General features: G+C 45.3%; 1 protein-coding gene across 1 annotated transcript; it reads left to right on the plus strand.

Moving 5' to 3' along the window:
• Positions 1-3630: 3630 nt before the first annotated feature.
• LOC103072909 (protein HEG homolog 1-like) lies at positions 3631-10437 on the plus strand (the record flags this gene model as incomplete). Its single annotated transcript, XM_007449709.1, has 3 exons — positions 3631-3718; positions 7557-7731; positions 10288-10437. Coding segments are annotated over 3 exons (413 nt in total), but the record flags the coding sequence as incomplete, so codon positions are not given.
• Positions 10438-18038: the final 7601 nt, after the last annotated feature.

Genomic DNA, 18038 nt, shown 5'->3' on the forward strand with positions numbered 1-18038 from the left:
CTGCATCGGCAGGCGGACGCTCAACCACTGCGCCACCAGGGAAGCCCAAGGATGTCTCTTAATAAGTCAATAAAGAAATAACAGTCCAAACTAATCACATATTTATCACACTGTTGTTCTAGGAAAGGGGAGATGAAAGGAATAAAGTCCAAACTTAATTGAGGTGTACCTTTCAGCAAGTTGGTTCTCAGGAGAAACAGTTCAGCAGATTTCCAACTGTCAGTGCAAAAACCACAGTCCTTGTTTCCAGAGCACGTTGCTAGGGAATCAGGACACTCGTGTTGACAGGCAGGATGATCTTTGTGAGGCCACTGTGCTGCCCGGCTTCCACCACTACCGGTAGAAGAGTCCCCTTTACCATGGGAGGAGCTGGTGCCCCAAGGTCTTCGGAGAGCTATTTAGATCAGCAAAGGATAGCCTTGTCCAGACCGAACACTCACAAGAGTCCCCACAAACTCTGAGTATTTAGAGTCTAAATGTCCCCTTGTTCATGTTGCTTCTTCATAGGTTCTTATTAAGCCCCCAGCAGCACTAGTAAGTGCTGTCGGCAGCCACAGATGTGGATGCTGACATCCTGAAATACATTTTCACTTTTATATCAAAACAATAACTTCATTCATTTTTTTTTTTTTGGCCATGCCCAGTGGCTTGTGGGATCTTAGTTCCCCAACCAGGGATTGAACCCTGGCCCCGGCAGTGAAAATGCCAAGTTCTAACGACTGGACCGCCAGGAAATTCCCCAATAACTTCATTCTTAAAAACAATTTCATTCTTATCACAAACAAGGGGACCTGAAATCATATCAAACCACCTCATAACACGGCACCCCTCCAAGTGTGGGAACTATGAACTGAGACAGGATGGCGACAAGATGATAAAGAAACGGAGAGTAAGCACTTAGAATCGTTCACACTGACATGGCTGTGACACCCAAGCATGGGATTCTTTGTAAAATAAATAGCTTTGTTGTATTTTACGGAAGTATTGGTCTGCAGTAGATGCCTTAAAAAAAGGAGAGAAGGAAATTCATGATAGTTGGTACCTGGGGGGAAAGACAAGAGGAACAAATGAGACTTTATTTTCTTCATTTAAAAATAATATCCAAAAGCACAGGCCAAGAACTAGTCCTTGTCCAGAGATAGTTTGGAAAGCACTGGTCTACACTGCCTTTGTCTCTTTTTTAAACTTCTTTTTTTTTTTTTTTTTTGTTTTTTAGGGGGTGGGCGAGCCTCTCACTGTTGTGGCCTCTCCCGTTGCGGAGCACAGCCTTCGGACGCGCAGGCTCAGCGGCCATGGCTCACGGGCCCAGCCGCTCCGCACATTGTGGGCTCCGCGGCATGTGGGATCTTCCCGGACCGGCGTGGGCCTCTCACTGTTGTGGCCTCTCCTGTTGCGGAGCACAGGCTCCGGACGCGCAGGCTCAGCGGCCATGGCTCACGGGCCCAGCCGCTCCACAGCATGTGGGATCCTCCCAGACCGGGGCACGAACCTGTGTCCCCTGCATCGGCAGGCAGACTCTCAACCACTGCGTCACCAGGGAAGCCCCCTTTGTCTCTTTAGACACAACACAGGTGCTTGTTTCAAAGGGGAACCTGCCACAGCTGCAGCAACTTGCAAGGGTCACTTCTAAAATGACTGCTCGCTTGTTTTGCCGGAAGTGAGAAAACATGAACTTGGTGTGGAAGGATAAGCAAGAACTAGACTTTGGTTTCTGGTTAGGAACAAAGGGAGCTTCTGTAGGTTTTTTGAAGCAGGGAAATGGCATGGTCAGATTTGGTTTTTGAAGTGAGTGGGCAAGACTGGGCACAGGATCATGAGTTAGGAGGTGATTACAGTTGTCTGGTCAGCAGTCGATGGTGGCTTAGGGTAGTGTTGGTGGAGATAAAAGGAAGTTGACAAATTCAAGAGATGTGTCTTTTGTCCTCACTTTTTAAAAAATGAAGCTTGAGTAGATGTGTCAGGAGGTGAGGGAGAGAATGAACTCATTCCTTGGTTTGGCTTTGTTTCCTGGATATCTTAATATTGACGGTTTTTCATAGTAATCAGGTTTCTGTGCTATTTAATTCAAGAAAGGACAGGTAAATGGTTGCATGACTTGTATTTGCTCTTCTCTCACAGTCTGCTCGTTGTCAGCTCTGTGCATTATCCTTTGACTTTACCTGAATACCTTAGAGAGTATGGTTCCATCCTAATTTACTATAGAAAACCTGGTCATTGGCTCTCTTTTTTTTTTTTCATCCTGGACCTTACAGCCTGAGAGCACAATTATAATCATATTTCCACAGCAAAAAACAATCTGAATATTTAACAGATTTTATTGAAAATATGTTTTCCAGAAATACATAGGTATAAAACCAATTAATTAAAATTTTAATATTATTATATATGATCTGTGCTTGCTTCTATGACTGCTAATTTCTGGTAATTAAATTCACTGTGTATGTGTTGAGACTACCCAGTTTCTAGCATGGGTTATACAGTGATTCCCACACTCTGGGTAATATTTCTTATAAAATTGTGGAATCTAACCTAGGGTTGCCTTCTTTTTATTTTATCAAGTAAGAACCTAAAACCAAATTTAAAAAATTTTACATCAATTCAAAAATTTTAAAAAACAATTAACCACCAAGGGTGGGAAGTAGCCAAGAAAATATTCTTTTTTTCCAATTACTTTTTAAAAAGCAGCTTTACTGGAGGCATAATTTACACATGATAAAATGCATCTGTATTAAGTGAGGAAAAAAAGTCGGAAGGACCAAATTTTAGAAGGTATTAAAACTAGGGAAAAAACAACCCAAAAGAGTTTAGTTTTTGAAAAATGTATGCATCTCTTTTATTTTTCTCTTCTGATTGTGGATTGGTAACAATGTCATCGGGCTGGTCTGCAGGTAGAATTTGGGAGCCCCCATTCTAGGAGTGGCTGAGAAAGAGAAACTCTGCTCAAAATAGTATAGGGGAGGGATAACCATTTTCCCTCTACCCTTCTAGATTCTTGGCTGACACCCCCTCCCCACTCCCATTAAAAGCCAGAGTAACAGGAGAAAAAACAATTTTAATTATGCGCATACACACGGGAGCCCCACAAAGACATGAGACTCAAAAGGCAGCCAGATGATTGAGGCTCATATACCCTCCTGAGCTGAGGAAAGGGCTAGGGGTCTAGGGCTTCAAAGGGAAAAATGCAATTTACAGGAAAGTGATAAGAGGAAATGTTTGGGACACAAAGGTTGCGTGCCAAGCAGATAAGTCTCTCAGGTGAAAAAGTTATCTGTGGTATTAGCTCTCTTCCTGGTACAAGCCTCTTTCTAATGTAAATTTCCCTTACAAATGGGTAATTAATACTCAGTTTTCAGAGTTTCTCTTGTGTCTGCAATTTCTCAAAAATATCAGCTCAAAATAATAAATATACCAAAGAGGCATATTTGGGGATGGCAAAATCTGCTCCCCTTCAACTGAGAAAATGCAGAGCTAGTCCCAAGCAGCCTTTGCTGGGGGCCCAGAAAATGAAAAGTAGTCACCAGCTGAGGCATGGAGTAGCCGTGGGGCGGGGAAGGGGACCATTTTTTGGTATTCCTTTATTCATTCATTACCTCTTACCAATCCACTTTTTTCCTTTTTAAACCTGTTTAGCCTATCAGCTCATCACTGTGGTGATCGCAGCAGCGGGAGGTGGGCTTCTACTCATCCTGGGCATCGCACTGATCGTTACCTGTTGCAGGTGAGTGCCAAGAGTCCACATTTTAATTCTCCTTCTTTGCCTGTGCTGAGCAAGGGTCATTTTTACCCCTTTTAAAGAATGTCTGGGGTACTTTACAGTATTAAATCGTAATGAATGACTGAACCATTTAAAAAAAGGAAAAAGGGAAATTCATGATAGGTAGTACCATCTGGGAAAGAAAGGGACAGCAAATGGGATTTTTACTAAAAGAGCACAAAAGCACAAGCAACAAAAGAAAAAGACAGATTGGACTTCATCAAAATTAAAACTTCTCTGCTTCAAAGAACACTATCAAGAAAGTGAAAAAGACAACCCACAGAAGGGGAGAAAGTACTTGCATATCATATGTCTAATTAAAGACTTGTATCTAAAATATATAAGGAATCCTTACAACTCAGTAATAAAAAGGTGAAACCGCAGAACGCATTTTGGGACTTAGTAGAGCGTAGGTTCTTCTGTCTTGGTGCAGAAAGAATTCAGCAAAGTGATAGATAAGAAGTGATTTATCAGAATAGGATGCTTGTGAGGTTTAGAAGCCTGTGGGCAAGAGGGTACCACACTAAGAACTTAGTGGGCTACAGTTTTATAATCAAAGGAAGAATGGGGAGGGGGAGAGGACCGTTGTTGAGTGGACGTCACGCTTCCATCATCAGCTCCTCCACAGCAGGTGGGGGAGTTTTCTTGTCCCTACATGGTGAAGTCGGGACTGTCATGGCACTATTTAAATAAGCAGAAGGGTGGTAACATATGCTAAAAATGGTAAATCATCTCAGGTTTTAGTATAACGTCATGTTTTCCCTGTATGTTTGTTTTTAGTGCATGCAAGGGAGCGTGTCCTAGGAATTATTAACTTACCTTACTGGGCAGCATGTGGGTCGCATTTTACCATTGTTTTACTGTTTGGGGGCATGTCTCAAGCTTCTGTTGCATGGTTTTGTTGCTAAGCAAGCCAGGTTGGTTTTGTGGTTAAGTAAACCTGCTTTCTTGAGTGATCATTAACTTACAGGGGTCTCCCATGCTTTTTTCTTTACTTATCCTTTAGTGGGATTAACTATTTAATCACTTATTTTGTCCCTTTACTCTGTCCCTATCAAAGGCAACCCAATTAAAAGTGGGCAAGGAACTTGAATAGTCATTTCTCTGAAGAAGATACACAAATGCCCAATAAATATATGAAAAGATGCTCAATGTCATTATCCATCAGGGAAAAACTAACATCAGATACCACTTCACACCCACTAAGATGGCTACTAAAACAAACCAACAAAACCCAGAAAGTAGAAAGTGTTGGTGAGAATGTGGGAAAAGTAGAATGCTCAGACACTGCTGGTGGAAACATAAAATGGTGTAGTCACTTCGAAAAAGTCTGGCAGTTCCTCAGAACGTTAAGCAGAATTGCCATCTGACCCAGCATTTCCACTCTTATACCAAGAGAAATGCAAACGGGTGTTCACACCGAACCATGTACACAAGTATTCATAGCAGCATTATTCGTAATAGCCAAAAGGTGAAAATAACCCAATATCCATCAACTGATGGATAGATATACAAAATGTGATATATCCATACAATGGAATATTATTTGCCATAAAAAGGAATGAAATACTGAAACACGCTATAACATGCATGAACCTTGAAAATAGTATGCTATGCGAATTAAGCCAGTCACAAAAGACCACACATGTATGGTTCCATTTATTTGAATGTCCAAAATAGGCAAATCAAATAGAGACAGAAAGTAGATTGTTGGTTGCCTAGGCCTGGATGGGCAGCGGGGAGAACTGGGGAGTAATGGCTAAGGCGTGTGGGGTTTCTTTCTGGGGTGATGAAATTGTTCCAAAGTTGCACAACTGACGGTTGCACAACTCTGAATATACTAAAAACCATTGACTTCTACACTTTTTAAATAAAATTTTTGACTGCGTTGAGTCTTCATTGCCGCTCGCAGGCTTTTCTCTAGTTGTGGCGAGCGTGGGCCACTCTTCGTTGCGGTGCACGGGCTTCTCATTGCGGTGGCCTTTCCTGTTGTGGAGCATGGCCTCTAGGGCACGTGGGCTTCAGTAGTTGTGGCACGTGGGCTCAGTAGCTGTGGCTCGCGGGCTCCAGAGCACAGGTTCAGTAGTTGTGGTGCATGGGCTTAGTTGCTCCACGGCATGTGGGACCTTCCAGGGCCAGGGCTCTAACCTGTGTCCCCTGCATTGGCAGGCAGATTCCTAACCGCTGCACCACCAGGGAAGCCCGACTTTTATACTTTAAATGGGAAAATTAAGAAGCAAACAAAGACGAAAGGGATTGCCTGGAATGTTTAGCAGTGGAGAGGTGGCAGGCATGTGGATGAGCAGACAGTAGTAAACTTGGCTCTAGGCTTCCTGGACAGCAGTGGGATTGGGTTTCGTTTGGAAAAGGAAGAAAAAGAAAGGAATTGGTTCCCTTCTCTGGTTATTCAGATAAGGGAAAACTCAGACTTTTGATTTAGGTGATAATAAATGGCAGGAATTATCCTGACATAGCAGATGGAGGGGACCTACAAAATAGCAAGTTATCTTTTCAACCATTGACCTGAAGGACATTTTAAGATATCCTCTAAGATATCCTCTGTCTCCAGGAATGCTGCAGAGAGCTAGCTGCTCCAACTGCCCATCCAGGGATGCAGGCCTCATGGTTCAGCCCATGCCTGTCATTCACAACGTTGCAATCAAAGCATCAGAGATAAACTGTGTGAGTGGAAATAAAAATCTGGGTAGGAGACTAGGAGCTAGAGAGATAGACTTTGAGTGCTCCAGGAGACAGAAGCCTCCTATCCGCTCAGTGTCCTGTACCAGGTAGTGTAGCCATTTGGGGAAAGAGAGCCTGTGACTATTGGTCCCTGGGAGAAGGTCGCTGTAAGTCATTGTTTGAGACAAGATGCTCCAGCCCCCAGGGAGCAACACAATGGCAGGTCTGTTCTCAACTTGTAAGAAGGGACAACGCCTAAGCCCCATGCTGGACATTTGGTTTTAAGATCCTGAATGATTTGGTGCCTTCCCTAGAACATTTATTTACAGGAAAGCGAGGTGTAGAGGGAGGAAACTCCAGATTATCTTACCCAGGACAAATATCACTAAAAATGTCTGATTCAAGGCCCATTGCAGAAGGTGAATAACACATCCTCCACCAGTTTGTAGTCAGAGAACTCTCACCACTAGGGAACTAGTCCTAGGGTTTCCCTGCCCCGCTGACATGAGAGTCTGTGTGGGTATGTACACAGGTGGGCATTTCTGCAAACACAAAACATACTGTTTTCGTGGTTCCTGAAGTAGCTTCATGCGGTGGAACAGCAGTGGCCGGGGAGTTGGAGGCGTGAATTCTGGCCCCAGCTTTACTAGTAGCCAACCGTGACCCCAGGACAAGTCACATCCTTCACAAAGCCAGAGTTGCCCCATCCCCAGAGCTCCTCAAGCAGGTTGGGAACTGCTGGACTAAAGAATCCTAAAGGCCCTTCCCGCTGCAACATCTTCTGAATTTATGACTCTTGTTTCCCTGGCTGACCCCACGGTACAGTGACCTCTGTCCCCCAGAATGGTCTAAATCTGCTCCACTGCAGCTGTCTTTGTCCTCTCTACCCACGATAACCTGACCCTTTGGGTTGGAAGATTTTTTGCATCTTTTTTTTTGCCCCTAATCGCATTTTTATAGGCAAATACTAAAAATAATAACAACAATAATAACATTCCTCAGTGGGCAGCTACAAAAATGTATAGTGGTATCTTTAGGTCTGATTTTCCTTGCAAAAAACTAGATGGTGCTTTCACAGATAGCATTTCTTCACAGAACTTATTTCAATTGTTTTCCCTTGCAGAAAGAATAAAAACGACATAAGCAAGCTCATCTTCAAAAGTGGGGATTTCCAAATGTCCCCATATGCTGAGTACCCCAAGAACCCTCGCTCACAAGAATGGGGCCGAGAAGCTATTGAAATGCATGAGAATGGAAGTACCAAAAACCTCCTCCAGATGACGGATGTGTATTACTCGGTGTGTATTCCCGTGCCCAGGTGACCTCCCGGCTCCAATTTCCTCGGAGAATTAAAGGGATTCTGTTTTTTCTGTTTGTTTTGGGGTTTTTTTTGTTTTGTTTTCCTGGTCTCGACACGTGGCTTGCGGGATCTCAGTTCCCTGACCCGGGATTAAACCCGGGCCACGGCAGTGAAAGCCCGGAATCCTAACCACTAGGCGACCAGAGAACTCCCAACGGATTCTGTTTTGTTGTAGTAAAAGCACTCCAGCTCATTAAAGGTTAAAAAGAATGGTGGCCTACGCCTCTTATTCACATAGTTTAATATTCAGTTTACTTACTATCTATTTGCATGGGATTTATTAGTTTCAGCATTGAGCTATGAAGAGTATTTCCACAGAGCACGGTATGTACTTTATGAGGTTGCAGCAATAACCTTCTTGTCACTGAACTTGCTTTTAAGTCACAGGACTGGAAGGTAAAAGATAGAGAAAGAATTTAATGACATTTAGCCCTTGGCACTTTCATTTTTATCTCTTGTCTGCCATGCTTTACATCATGTGGTTGGGTAGTTGAAAGTGAGGGATTGGGAAAAGGTATAAAGAGAACAATTCAGTGTCATCCTGAATTGTCAGAGGTTTGGAAGATTCATTAGGTCTTTAATAATTTGCTATGTCCATCCCTGGAGTGCATCACTTGGAAAGATGAGAGACCACCTTGAACCCTTGCTTCTTCTGTCCCACACTGAATAACTCATGTCATATTCCCATGCCTGCTCCGTTCTTTCATGTTACACTGCATCAGCCGTGAAGCAAACACAGGCGGTGATACCTGAGCTGAAAAATAAACAGCTGGCAAGTGACTTCTCCTGCCTTGCAGAGCTTTAGAAGTATAGCAGTAAACGTGAAACCTTGCCCTAAGGTTTCAAGGGACTTAATAGCTTTAGGTAATCCTATTAACAGACTGAACAACCACTCTGGTTGCTATGGAGATTAACCTGCGCGTTCAGACTTTGGATGGGAGGGGCATTCGTGCTAAGGAAGCTGTAGTTTCAGTGGACTCTGAAAAATTTGAACCTGGCCTGGAGGAAGAACAAAAAGAAATAAGGGGAAAGATAAATGTAGATACAAAGATAGATCTAGTTTGTATGTTTCTGTTGATATTTATGCATAGGAGCTTTGCTTTACCCTCTGTTTGTCAGGAAAGTCTTTTTCCTCTGATAGCTGCAGCCGTAACTGAGCAGGTATCTCTCCCAGGGGTACCCACACACTTAACAACCTTCACTAGGGACTCCTCAGCCCCCAGGCAGCACCAGGACAGAGCAACTGACAGGCCTACAGCATCACAGGACCCATGTTTGCTGCGTGTTCCCAGGCCATTAGCTGAAGAGTTGTCTTAAGTAGATGCACTCACAAGCTTACATGAACCCCATTTTCATTTCAGACAGTAGGCTGAGCAGTCTGTAGAAGCAGAGCCTAAGCTGTCACCTGAGGGAGTGGGCTGTCCCTCACAGTGGTCTCAGGTGTACACTGGGCTCTTCTGGGATCCACATTATAATAAGCAGAAAATAGTGTTTTGTTTCTATAAGCCGACATTTCTCCCTGAAGAAGGGCCTCCTCAAAGCAGCCAGGGCCTTCCCCAGGGGCTCCTTTTGCGTTAGGTAGGTAGTCACAACCCACTAAGCTGGGATCTGGTCAGAGACACCTGAGAATCAGCTGGCCTCCTGCTTTGGGGTCCTAACTCCACCTCCGACAGGTGGCCTTGTGAAGGTCAGTCCCCCATTCTTGGCAGGGACAATAGTGTTCTGCTAAATACCAGAGAGGATTTAAAGCCATTGTGCTTCGCAGAGAAACTCTTTTTTAAAAGTCAAAATGATAATCAGATAATAATTACTCTTGATAATAATCAAGATAATAGTTAACCCAGGTCTTTTCCTATATTGGTCTGAAATCACTGGGCTGCTCTTGGGACTTCCCTGGTGGCGCAGTGGTTAAGAATCCGCCTGCCAATGCGGGGGACATGGGTTCGAGCCCTGGTCCCGGAAGATCCCACATGCCGTGGAGCAACCAGGCACGCAAGCCACAACTACTGAGGCTGCACTCTAGAGCCTGCAAGCCACAACTACTGAGCCCATGTGCCACAACTACTGAAGCCCGCGCGCCTAGAGCCTGTGCTCCGCAACGAGAAGCCACGGCAATGAGAAGCCCACGCACCGTAACGAAGAGTGGCGCCCGCTTGCCGCAACTAGAGAAAGCCCGTGCACAGCAACAAAGACCCAACACAGCCAAAAATAAATAAATAAATAAATTTTAATAAAATAAAGATGACTGGGCTGCTCTTGATTATGTAATGTTTCTAAAAACCCACTTTAAAGATATGGGCAAAGGGATCCCAGGTTCCATAAAGAGACGACCTGGGAGGTCCTGACTTCTAGGTCAGACCTTGCTCTGCTATGTATAGCTGCCTCCATCTTAAATTCGTCAAAATATAGCATTCATTGTTTCTTTTTTCTTAACTATTAAATTTAAACCCAAGAATAATAAACTGACTTTTCTTCTTTTCTCTTTGGCCACCAGCCTACAAGTGTAAGGAATCCTGAACTTGAACGAAATGGACTCTACCCGGCCTACACTGGATTGCCAGGATCACGGCATTCTTGCATTTTCCCCGGACAGTATAACCCATCTTTCATCAGCGATGAGAGCAGGAGAAGAGACTACTTCTAAGTGCAGCAGAGAGAGGGGCCCATTGCTGCGACTGCACCAGCGGAGCACCTCCCGCCGGCCGCTCCCAGGACTTGTGCAGCCACACCTGAGCGGCCAGTGGAGAGGGGACGGGCGTGGGGGGGTGTGACCACAGTGGAAGGGGACAGCTGGAGCCCGTGGACGTGGAGCTGCAGGCTGCTCATCCGGCACCTTCATTGCTACTGTGAATGTGAACACGGGCCAGTACGGTAGAGTCCCCGCATGACTGCAGCTTGGCCGTGGCTTCGGGGTGACTGTTAATTAGGGCTGATCATCAGGTATCAGTGCAAGGACCCAGGTTTTCCTTAGTTTGCACTTTAGTAAATGCAAAAGTAGGGAGGGAGGTCTCCTTTTGGATGTTTCTCAAGACTGCTCCAGAAAGAAGGCCTCTTCTACTCGGGCACTTCCATAGGCCCCAATTTGGTGATTCATTTACAGCAAAATACTGATTCTTTTGTTGTTTTCCTGCCCAGTAGCTACGTGCTGAACAACAGGTGCTGATGGACATACCACTAGTGTTTGGAGATGCTGGAGGTTAACACACCGTCCTAAGTCGTCTCGTGCTACGTTCTCCAAACAAACCCCCAAAATGAGGAACTGAAATTTGTGAGGCGCAGCACACAATTCCAGTTTGTTTTCTTTAGTCAAGGCGACACATTTATCTAGGATTTTTTTTTTTTCCCTTTGCAGTTACATCTGGATCAGGGCAAAACAACTTCCATTTGGTTCTAGTTAGAGGCATCCAGCTGCCCCGTAGTGAGACCCAGCAAGCACTGGATGAAGGCCCTGGTGGAAGGGTGCCATCCCGGAGGGCACTGCGTGGTGCGTGGGCTCTGGCCTCCATCCTTGAGGCCAAGGCTGCTACATGTGGAGTAGAAGCGGAGAGCTCAGTGCAGGTTGGGTCTGAGCTGGAGAAGCAGCTTTTGTTGTTGCTGCAGCTGAACATGGTTAGGAAAATGGGCTGAACAGGCGCATTCAATTTTCTGAAACACCAGTGCTTTGGGAAGCCGGGCGCGCGGTTCCTGAGAAAGAATACGGAGCTGGGCTGGAGCCACACGTGAGCCTGCTTACCCACCAGTGCGGCATCTTTGCTAGTAGCCCCAATCTCGTCCTCAAACTCAGTGTCGGTTGAGTGGTTCAGCCAACCACTCAAAGCTATTTATTCATTGAAGAAATAACTTATTTTCTCTCAAACAGTAATTTGTAACTCTTTGTACTACTACGGAGTTCCCTCCAGAAACATGGGTATAATTCAAGTCAGCATTGGAGAACTAAGGACTTCTGGCCAGTTAGGGAGTTGAGCGTTGGCCTTGGGGAAGGAAATTCCACGCGTCTTACTTACGGTGGCTGAAACGTGGGTCCTGCGAGGGGGGCATATCCAGTGCTGTGCCTTTAACTGCTGCTTGTGGAACTGTGATCATTCTCATCTGCTTTTGAACATCCTGGTTCAGGATGAAGTGAAGAGAACACAGAGGTAAATGAATTGTTCCCACCCTGAAGCTCGGAGCTCAGGGGCACCCACACTTCTGGAAATGGTGCAGCCTTTGGAGACGGTTCTGTCCCGGTCATGGTTGTTTCTTCAAGGTTCTCTAAGCTCTTCAGAATGAATCTAATCATTACTCTTCTGTAATTCTCGTCCAAAGAGTTTTAAGTGCAAAATCCCGAGTCCCGTGGTCTCCACCAGTCACCGTTTCCCTGCTGCAGCAGGAGTACTGGTCAGCTGTGATACCACTTAGTAGTTTAAATTGCATTCATCTCATGAGATAGATACAAAAAGAATTCTGTTTTGTTAGTGGGTGCCAACTTATAATTTCAGAGCATCCCCTTTTAGAAATCTCGGGTCTGGCCTCTTTCCGTGCAACCGAACGGCCGTCTGTGCCTCGTGGTCTCCCATCTAACTGGAGAGGTCAAGCTCCTGCACTCAGCACACCTGAGCCAGCAGGCTGGGGCCCGAGGGAGGCGGCTGCTTCCGGGCTTTGGCCGCAGAGCCTCGCTTGCCCCCGGTGCCCCCGGGACCCGGAGCCACAGTGGGGGCTGTCCCCAGGCATACACGCCTGCCGCCTCCAGCTGACCTCACAGCTGACAGATCATCACCTGTGCCAGGGCCAGAAGCTATATGCTTCACGACGTGAAGCATTCTGTCCCCAAAGCATCCTGGAGCAGAATCTCAACATCCAGAAAAGAGTGTGCTGTAAGTTCCAATGCTTTCCTGGGAGTGGCTTTTGTGCATGTGAAGTGGATTAAGAGTGCTGTTTTTCCTTTTACTGTGAAAAAGGGAGGCCCCCTGCAAGGTTGAGTTCACATCGTATCTGCAGTTCCTAGAGACTTGCAGAGTTGGGGGCGGGTGGGAGTGCCAGTGCCGGCTGCTCGCCTGGGTAAGGAAGGGAGAGGCTGGCTTTGTTCCTGCTTGGGGTTAAATACCTCTAGAGGGTCCTCCCTGAGCCAAGACACAGCTGGTGGAGCAGCAGCCCCTGGGATGGGGGACAGGCTCTATGCACCCCTCGTGAGCAGAAGCCCTCCCCTCTGGCACAGGTGCTGTGTCAGCCCCTGTACCTGGAGTGTGAGAGCCCTGTGCACAGAAATGCCTGGGTCCTGCGTGGGAGCCCCACAGCTGGGGGCGCTGGAGGAAGCTGTCCATGAGACATTCAGACGTCTGTAGGGAAGAGTGAGGCCGCGTGGAACCCCATGTCCCGCAGTAGGCTGGAGCACGGTGACTCGCAAGGCAGGGAGGTGCTCACCAGGGCCTCCCAGCATCTGCAGGTTTTGTCGAAGCTCCAGAGGGTCTTATTTCTGGTGTCTTTTCCTCTTGCCCCATGAGCCAGCCCAGGGCACTAGAGACAATTTAGAAAGACTAAATAGTCTCAACAGACATCTCATGTGTTCCCACCACACCCAGGCTGTGTGCAGGGTACGTGGCCTCACCGCACCCTTGAGGGGTGGGTGCGAGAGAGCCCATTTCTCGGACATGGGACCCTTCAGAGGGGATAAGCACCTTGCCTTGGAGGCTGCCTGGCTTGTTCTTCTCGCTATACCTCTTGCCTCACCTCCCTGGCAGATGCCTCACCATCCAGTGTCAAAGAGAGCTGGAGAGAGTAGGCTTAAAATAAAAGTTGTTTATTTTAAGAACTTTAATATTATTAAACAGTAACTAAACTAATGCCATGAAGTACAAAAGCAAAATGTTGAAACAGTCCTTTCAGGTCTGTTGTTAAATGTATTTCTTGGATGTTTGCGGTCGTCATCAAGATAACAGTGGCTGGCTCATGCTTGTTAGCAAGGAGCATATTGGTACGTGGCTTTGGTTGAAGGAGGTGTATGGTGATGACCTGGGTGTTTGACAGACACGGCCAGACTTAGACATCTATCTGAGGGCTGCCTCGCCCTGCTCCCGTGGTGAGGCCATGTTTCCCACATATTGGAAGCATGTTTTTGTGAACGTGATCCGAGTCTGGAACATATTCAGTTGAAATGTCTTAAATGCTGACAAATCTTCCTCCTTTGACAAAAGTTTGTTTTCAGAAGCAGCTAAGTCATTTAGGGCCAAAATTGCTGAGTGGATAGTGTAATCAAGCTGGCTGATAGCATTTGAGGTCCAAAACTAAGACGTTAACTGTTAAGTTATTAAAGAGGTCATTCTTAACGTTAGCCCAAATGGGAGGGCAACATCTTTGCAAGATGAGGCTGGATGGCTGCCCACGAAAATGTTGTTGAAGGGTGATATTCATTCAGATGTGAAAGTTCCCAGAGCAGACACCTCAGGGTCACTCCTCACGTGTAGCTTCTTGGGGCCTCCATTAAGCCATCTTGCCCACTGGTGGTGCACCCACGTGGGTGCCTGTAACTCCATGGATGCTGCCTGCAGAAGCAAGAATGTTCAGGCCAGCTGCTTCTGGCTTAGTTTAGCCTAACACACCCCAAACTAGGGTTTTCCCATGGTTCTAAGATACACTGATTTCAAAACTAGAGTGCTTCTTTGGAGAGAGGAAGAAAGCAAAGTTCAGTATCTCAGTATTTTGTATCTTACTGAAAACCACCTTTAGTATCAGAGATATTTTTTCTGTGTGAAAACTTTTGTGGGGATTAGAAGGGACATTGCATTTCCTTCTGCTTGACAAAGTGGCATTCTGAGGTTCTCATGTGCATTTTTGGAAATACATACCGTTTTGTAGAGTTGGCTGTTAAGTATATGCTCTTTTTTCGTTTTCTTTTCTTGGCTCCCCGGAGAAGGAACCTGGTTAAACTACTAGAAAGATTAAAGTTTTAAATGTCACTTCATTTGTTGTGCTAAAGTATCTTTTCAAGAGTGTTATAATCCATCCTATTTGGTGTGAAGTGCTCACAGAGAACCCTGTGAAACCAAAGGGGACAATTGAGGTCTAAAAAAAAGACATATCTTAGACTGGCTCTGTTCTCGTGGCATTTTAAAGAGGATATTTTAAAGGATTGGCATATTAGATTCTAGCTTTTCTTTTTTTTTCTTGGATACATAATAATGCACTTCAGGTGCAGAGTTCTTGGATAGGAAGGATGGGACTAGACAGGGATGGGATGGAACCTGTCTAGCTGGGAAACTAACCCAGGTTTCTGTATTACTTTGCCTGTTTCTTAAAAGATCTCTCATCATGGGTTGCTGTGAGTTTTGTAAATGTTCGTGTTGCTGGATTTATGGTTAAATGAAGCATGTAGCTGGAAGATGAACTTTTGAGTTTTCACATTGTCCCAGATTTCTCTTTGCAGACCTTTAAACCTTAGCCCCTGGTTGACTGTGTTAAATCCATTATGAGACTGTTATTTAAAGTTGTATTATAATTGCAACCTCCATGAATTATTCAGTACTGTAGCAGCAAAGTATTTGTAAGAATTCGATTATTTTTATACTTATATCCACTATAAGTCTGGCGTTCTAGTCAGTAAAATGATGCAATAAAATCAATATCATTTTCACTGTGTTTTTCTCGTGATAACAAACAAACCACAGCAGAGTGCAACAAGTTCGTTTTTATGAGGGCATCATTTAAACAGCGGAGCTGCACTGTGAACTCTTACATGGCACAAGTGAGGAAATATGCTTTTGATGATGGATGGATGGACAGACGGATCAGGCATAGCACCTGCTTTTGTTTACTTTTCTTTCTGCTGGTTAGAAAGAGCCAGTAACCAGTTTTCAGACATGGAAGATTTCCTCCTCAATGCCTCCCACCATGACTCTTCATATCTTGCAGGAGAAGGGAGAGTAAGCATATCTGTGCTCTATGGTGGAGAGAATCTAGAACTTTAAGGTGGTAGGCCGTGGGCCTTAGACTTACGTGGCCAGTGAATGTGGCCACTTGGCTGACATTTGTTCATTAATTAATTGCTTCTTTGAGATTTGAGTGCCTTTTGTGGCAGGGATGGATGAGCCTTTCAGATGCTTTATGACAGTAACCTTGGCACTAGGAGAGGCCAATAATGGCAGCTCAGGACATGACGGTGACCTTTTGGCGGATTAGATCGGGGTTGCAGCCGATCAAACATCTCTGAATGGAAATAAGCAGCAGTGCTTTCCTCTCCTGACCCGGCTCCCCCTACGCTGCTTTCTGTCCCACCATTTAATCCCCACCTAAGACCTTAGCAGAAGCCAGTACTGAACCTCGTTCATGTTCCTGCCCAGCTCAGCCAGACATTGTAAACGTCACAGCATTTCCATACCCACTCTCCCCTGGGAACTGTTTAGGACTGAAAATGGGAGGACCTTCTGCTGTGCACCCACAGGCTGGCCCTAGTACTTTTCCTACCTGTGCATCTCACCTGGCAATGTGCAGCTTCCACCTCAGAAGGTGATTTGCCAGTAAATAAAAATCTAAAAAATATTTTGAGACCCTTGGACTTAAAGAACTCCAGCAGTGCACAGTCATTTTCCAGTTGTTTGAGAAGTAATGAAAGGTAAGGGGCACAATATATAGATTATATAGGGAAGAGTCCTCCTGTCTTGGATATAGATCAGCCAGGACAACTTTAAACCCCCAGAACTGGATGGTATCGACATGAAACCGCCTGACGCAGCAAGCATGAACTTCAGATGAGAAAGATACAAGGGAGAGGCCAGGGAAAAGAAATGCAGGTGGATTTTTATTGACATCATAAAAGCTTACAGCATCATCAGAAGGCCTGGGCTCTAACAGGTGGTACGAGACACTCCCTAACAGTTTCCTGGCTCTTTTTCCCAGATCATGATGTGAGGCCTGAGTCCGCTCAGCTCTCTGAGCCTCAGTGTCCTGATCAGGAAAGTGGGTATAATAAGTGTTGCCTCCCAGAGTTGTTGTGAGGATGAAAAGGGAGAATTCATATGGAAACACCCTGTAAACTACAAAGAAACATAACACAGATGGGTTCACTTCAATAGGGCCATCCTGTCACCAAAAGAAAGACAGACAAGTACAGGATTAATGTGTCATCTCACTAGTAACTGGTCCCGAAGACCTCGGACTTGCCATCCAAGCTTTCTTGTCATTTCCCCTTCCCTCCTTCTCCAACCTGCTCCCCATATCATGAAGGGATTAATGGGTTAAAAATCATAAGCTCTGTCCAGGTAGGAACAAAGTCTGTCCTGCTCAACATGATATGCTCAGTACCTGGCACCTAGCAGGCATTCACTAAAACAAAGAATAGGTGAGTGGGTGGATGAATCATCCAACAGAAGAAGTAAATTGAAGTTAAAGTTCCTGGAGATCTACCCACTTCAGTAGCTGCAGGCTGATAACTTGCTGACGGCAGATAAATATGTAGCTATGATATGTAACTGAACAGGGACCTTTAGCAAAGATGTCTTGTAGCAAAGTTCAAGCAGGCATTTGCAGACCAAACGCTAAAGATACACTATAAAGCCCTTCACCTGATGACTCATGGAACAACTATACAATGAAATACCACTCAGGAAGTAGAAGGAACAAAGTACCTCAACAGGCAGCAACATGGATGGGTCTCAAAACCATTGTGCTGAGTGACAAGAGCCAGCCATAAAAGGCTACACACTGTATGATTCCCTTTATTTTTCATTCTGGAAAAGACAAGATCATTGGGGCAGAAAACAGGTGAGTGGTTCCCTGGAGGTCGGGAAGGGGCTTTCTGCTGTTCACCAAATATTTCCAGCTTTCCTCCTGTCAGGCACCTGGTAGCCAAACTTCCCCACCCGCTTTGAAATATGGCCGTGTGTCTTGCTTTGGCCAAAGAAATGTGAAGGGAAGTGAAATGTGTCGCTTCTGGGAAGGCACTTTAAGAGCTGTGTGTGGTGGTCATTTCTCTTGCCTCAGCAGTCACAGAAATATCTATTGAGATGGAGCCACTATTGGCCTGGCACCCCGTGACTAAGAACAACATAGCCTCGTTGCTGACTGGGCTTAGACACGAACAAGAAAAGACGTTAACACTGGTTATTACCCTTGAGTGAATTGCTTGATTCCTAGTTCAACACCATGGAACATTTATATCATTAAAATTCTTCAACTAAGTTGTTTTAGGTCTGTTTTATAATAATTCAAATCAGAAACACTTATTCAGTGGCCAAATTTGTGGTATGAATGAGCTTTTGAACCAGAGTAACCTAG

This window comes from Lipotes vexillifer, unplaced genomic scaffold (genome assembly GCF_000442215.2).
Source record: "Lipotes vexillifer unplaced genomic scaffold, Lipotes_vexillifer_v1.1 scaffold1378, whole genome shotgun sequence".
NCBI lineage: Eukaryota > Metazoa > Chordata > Mammalia > Artiodactyla > Lipotidae > Lipotes > Lipotes vexillifer.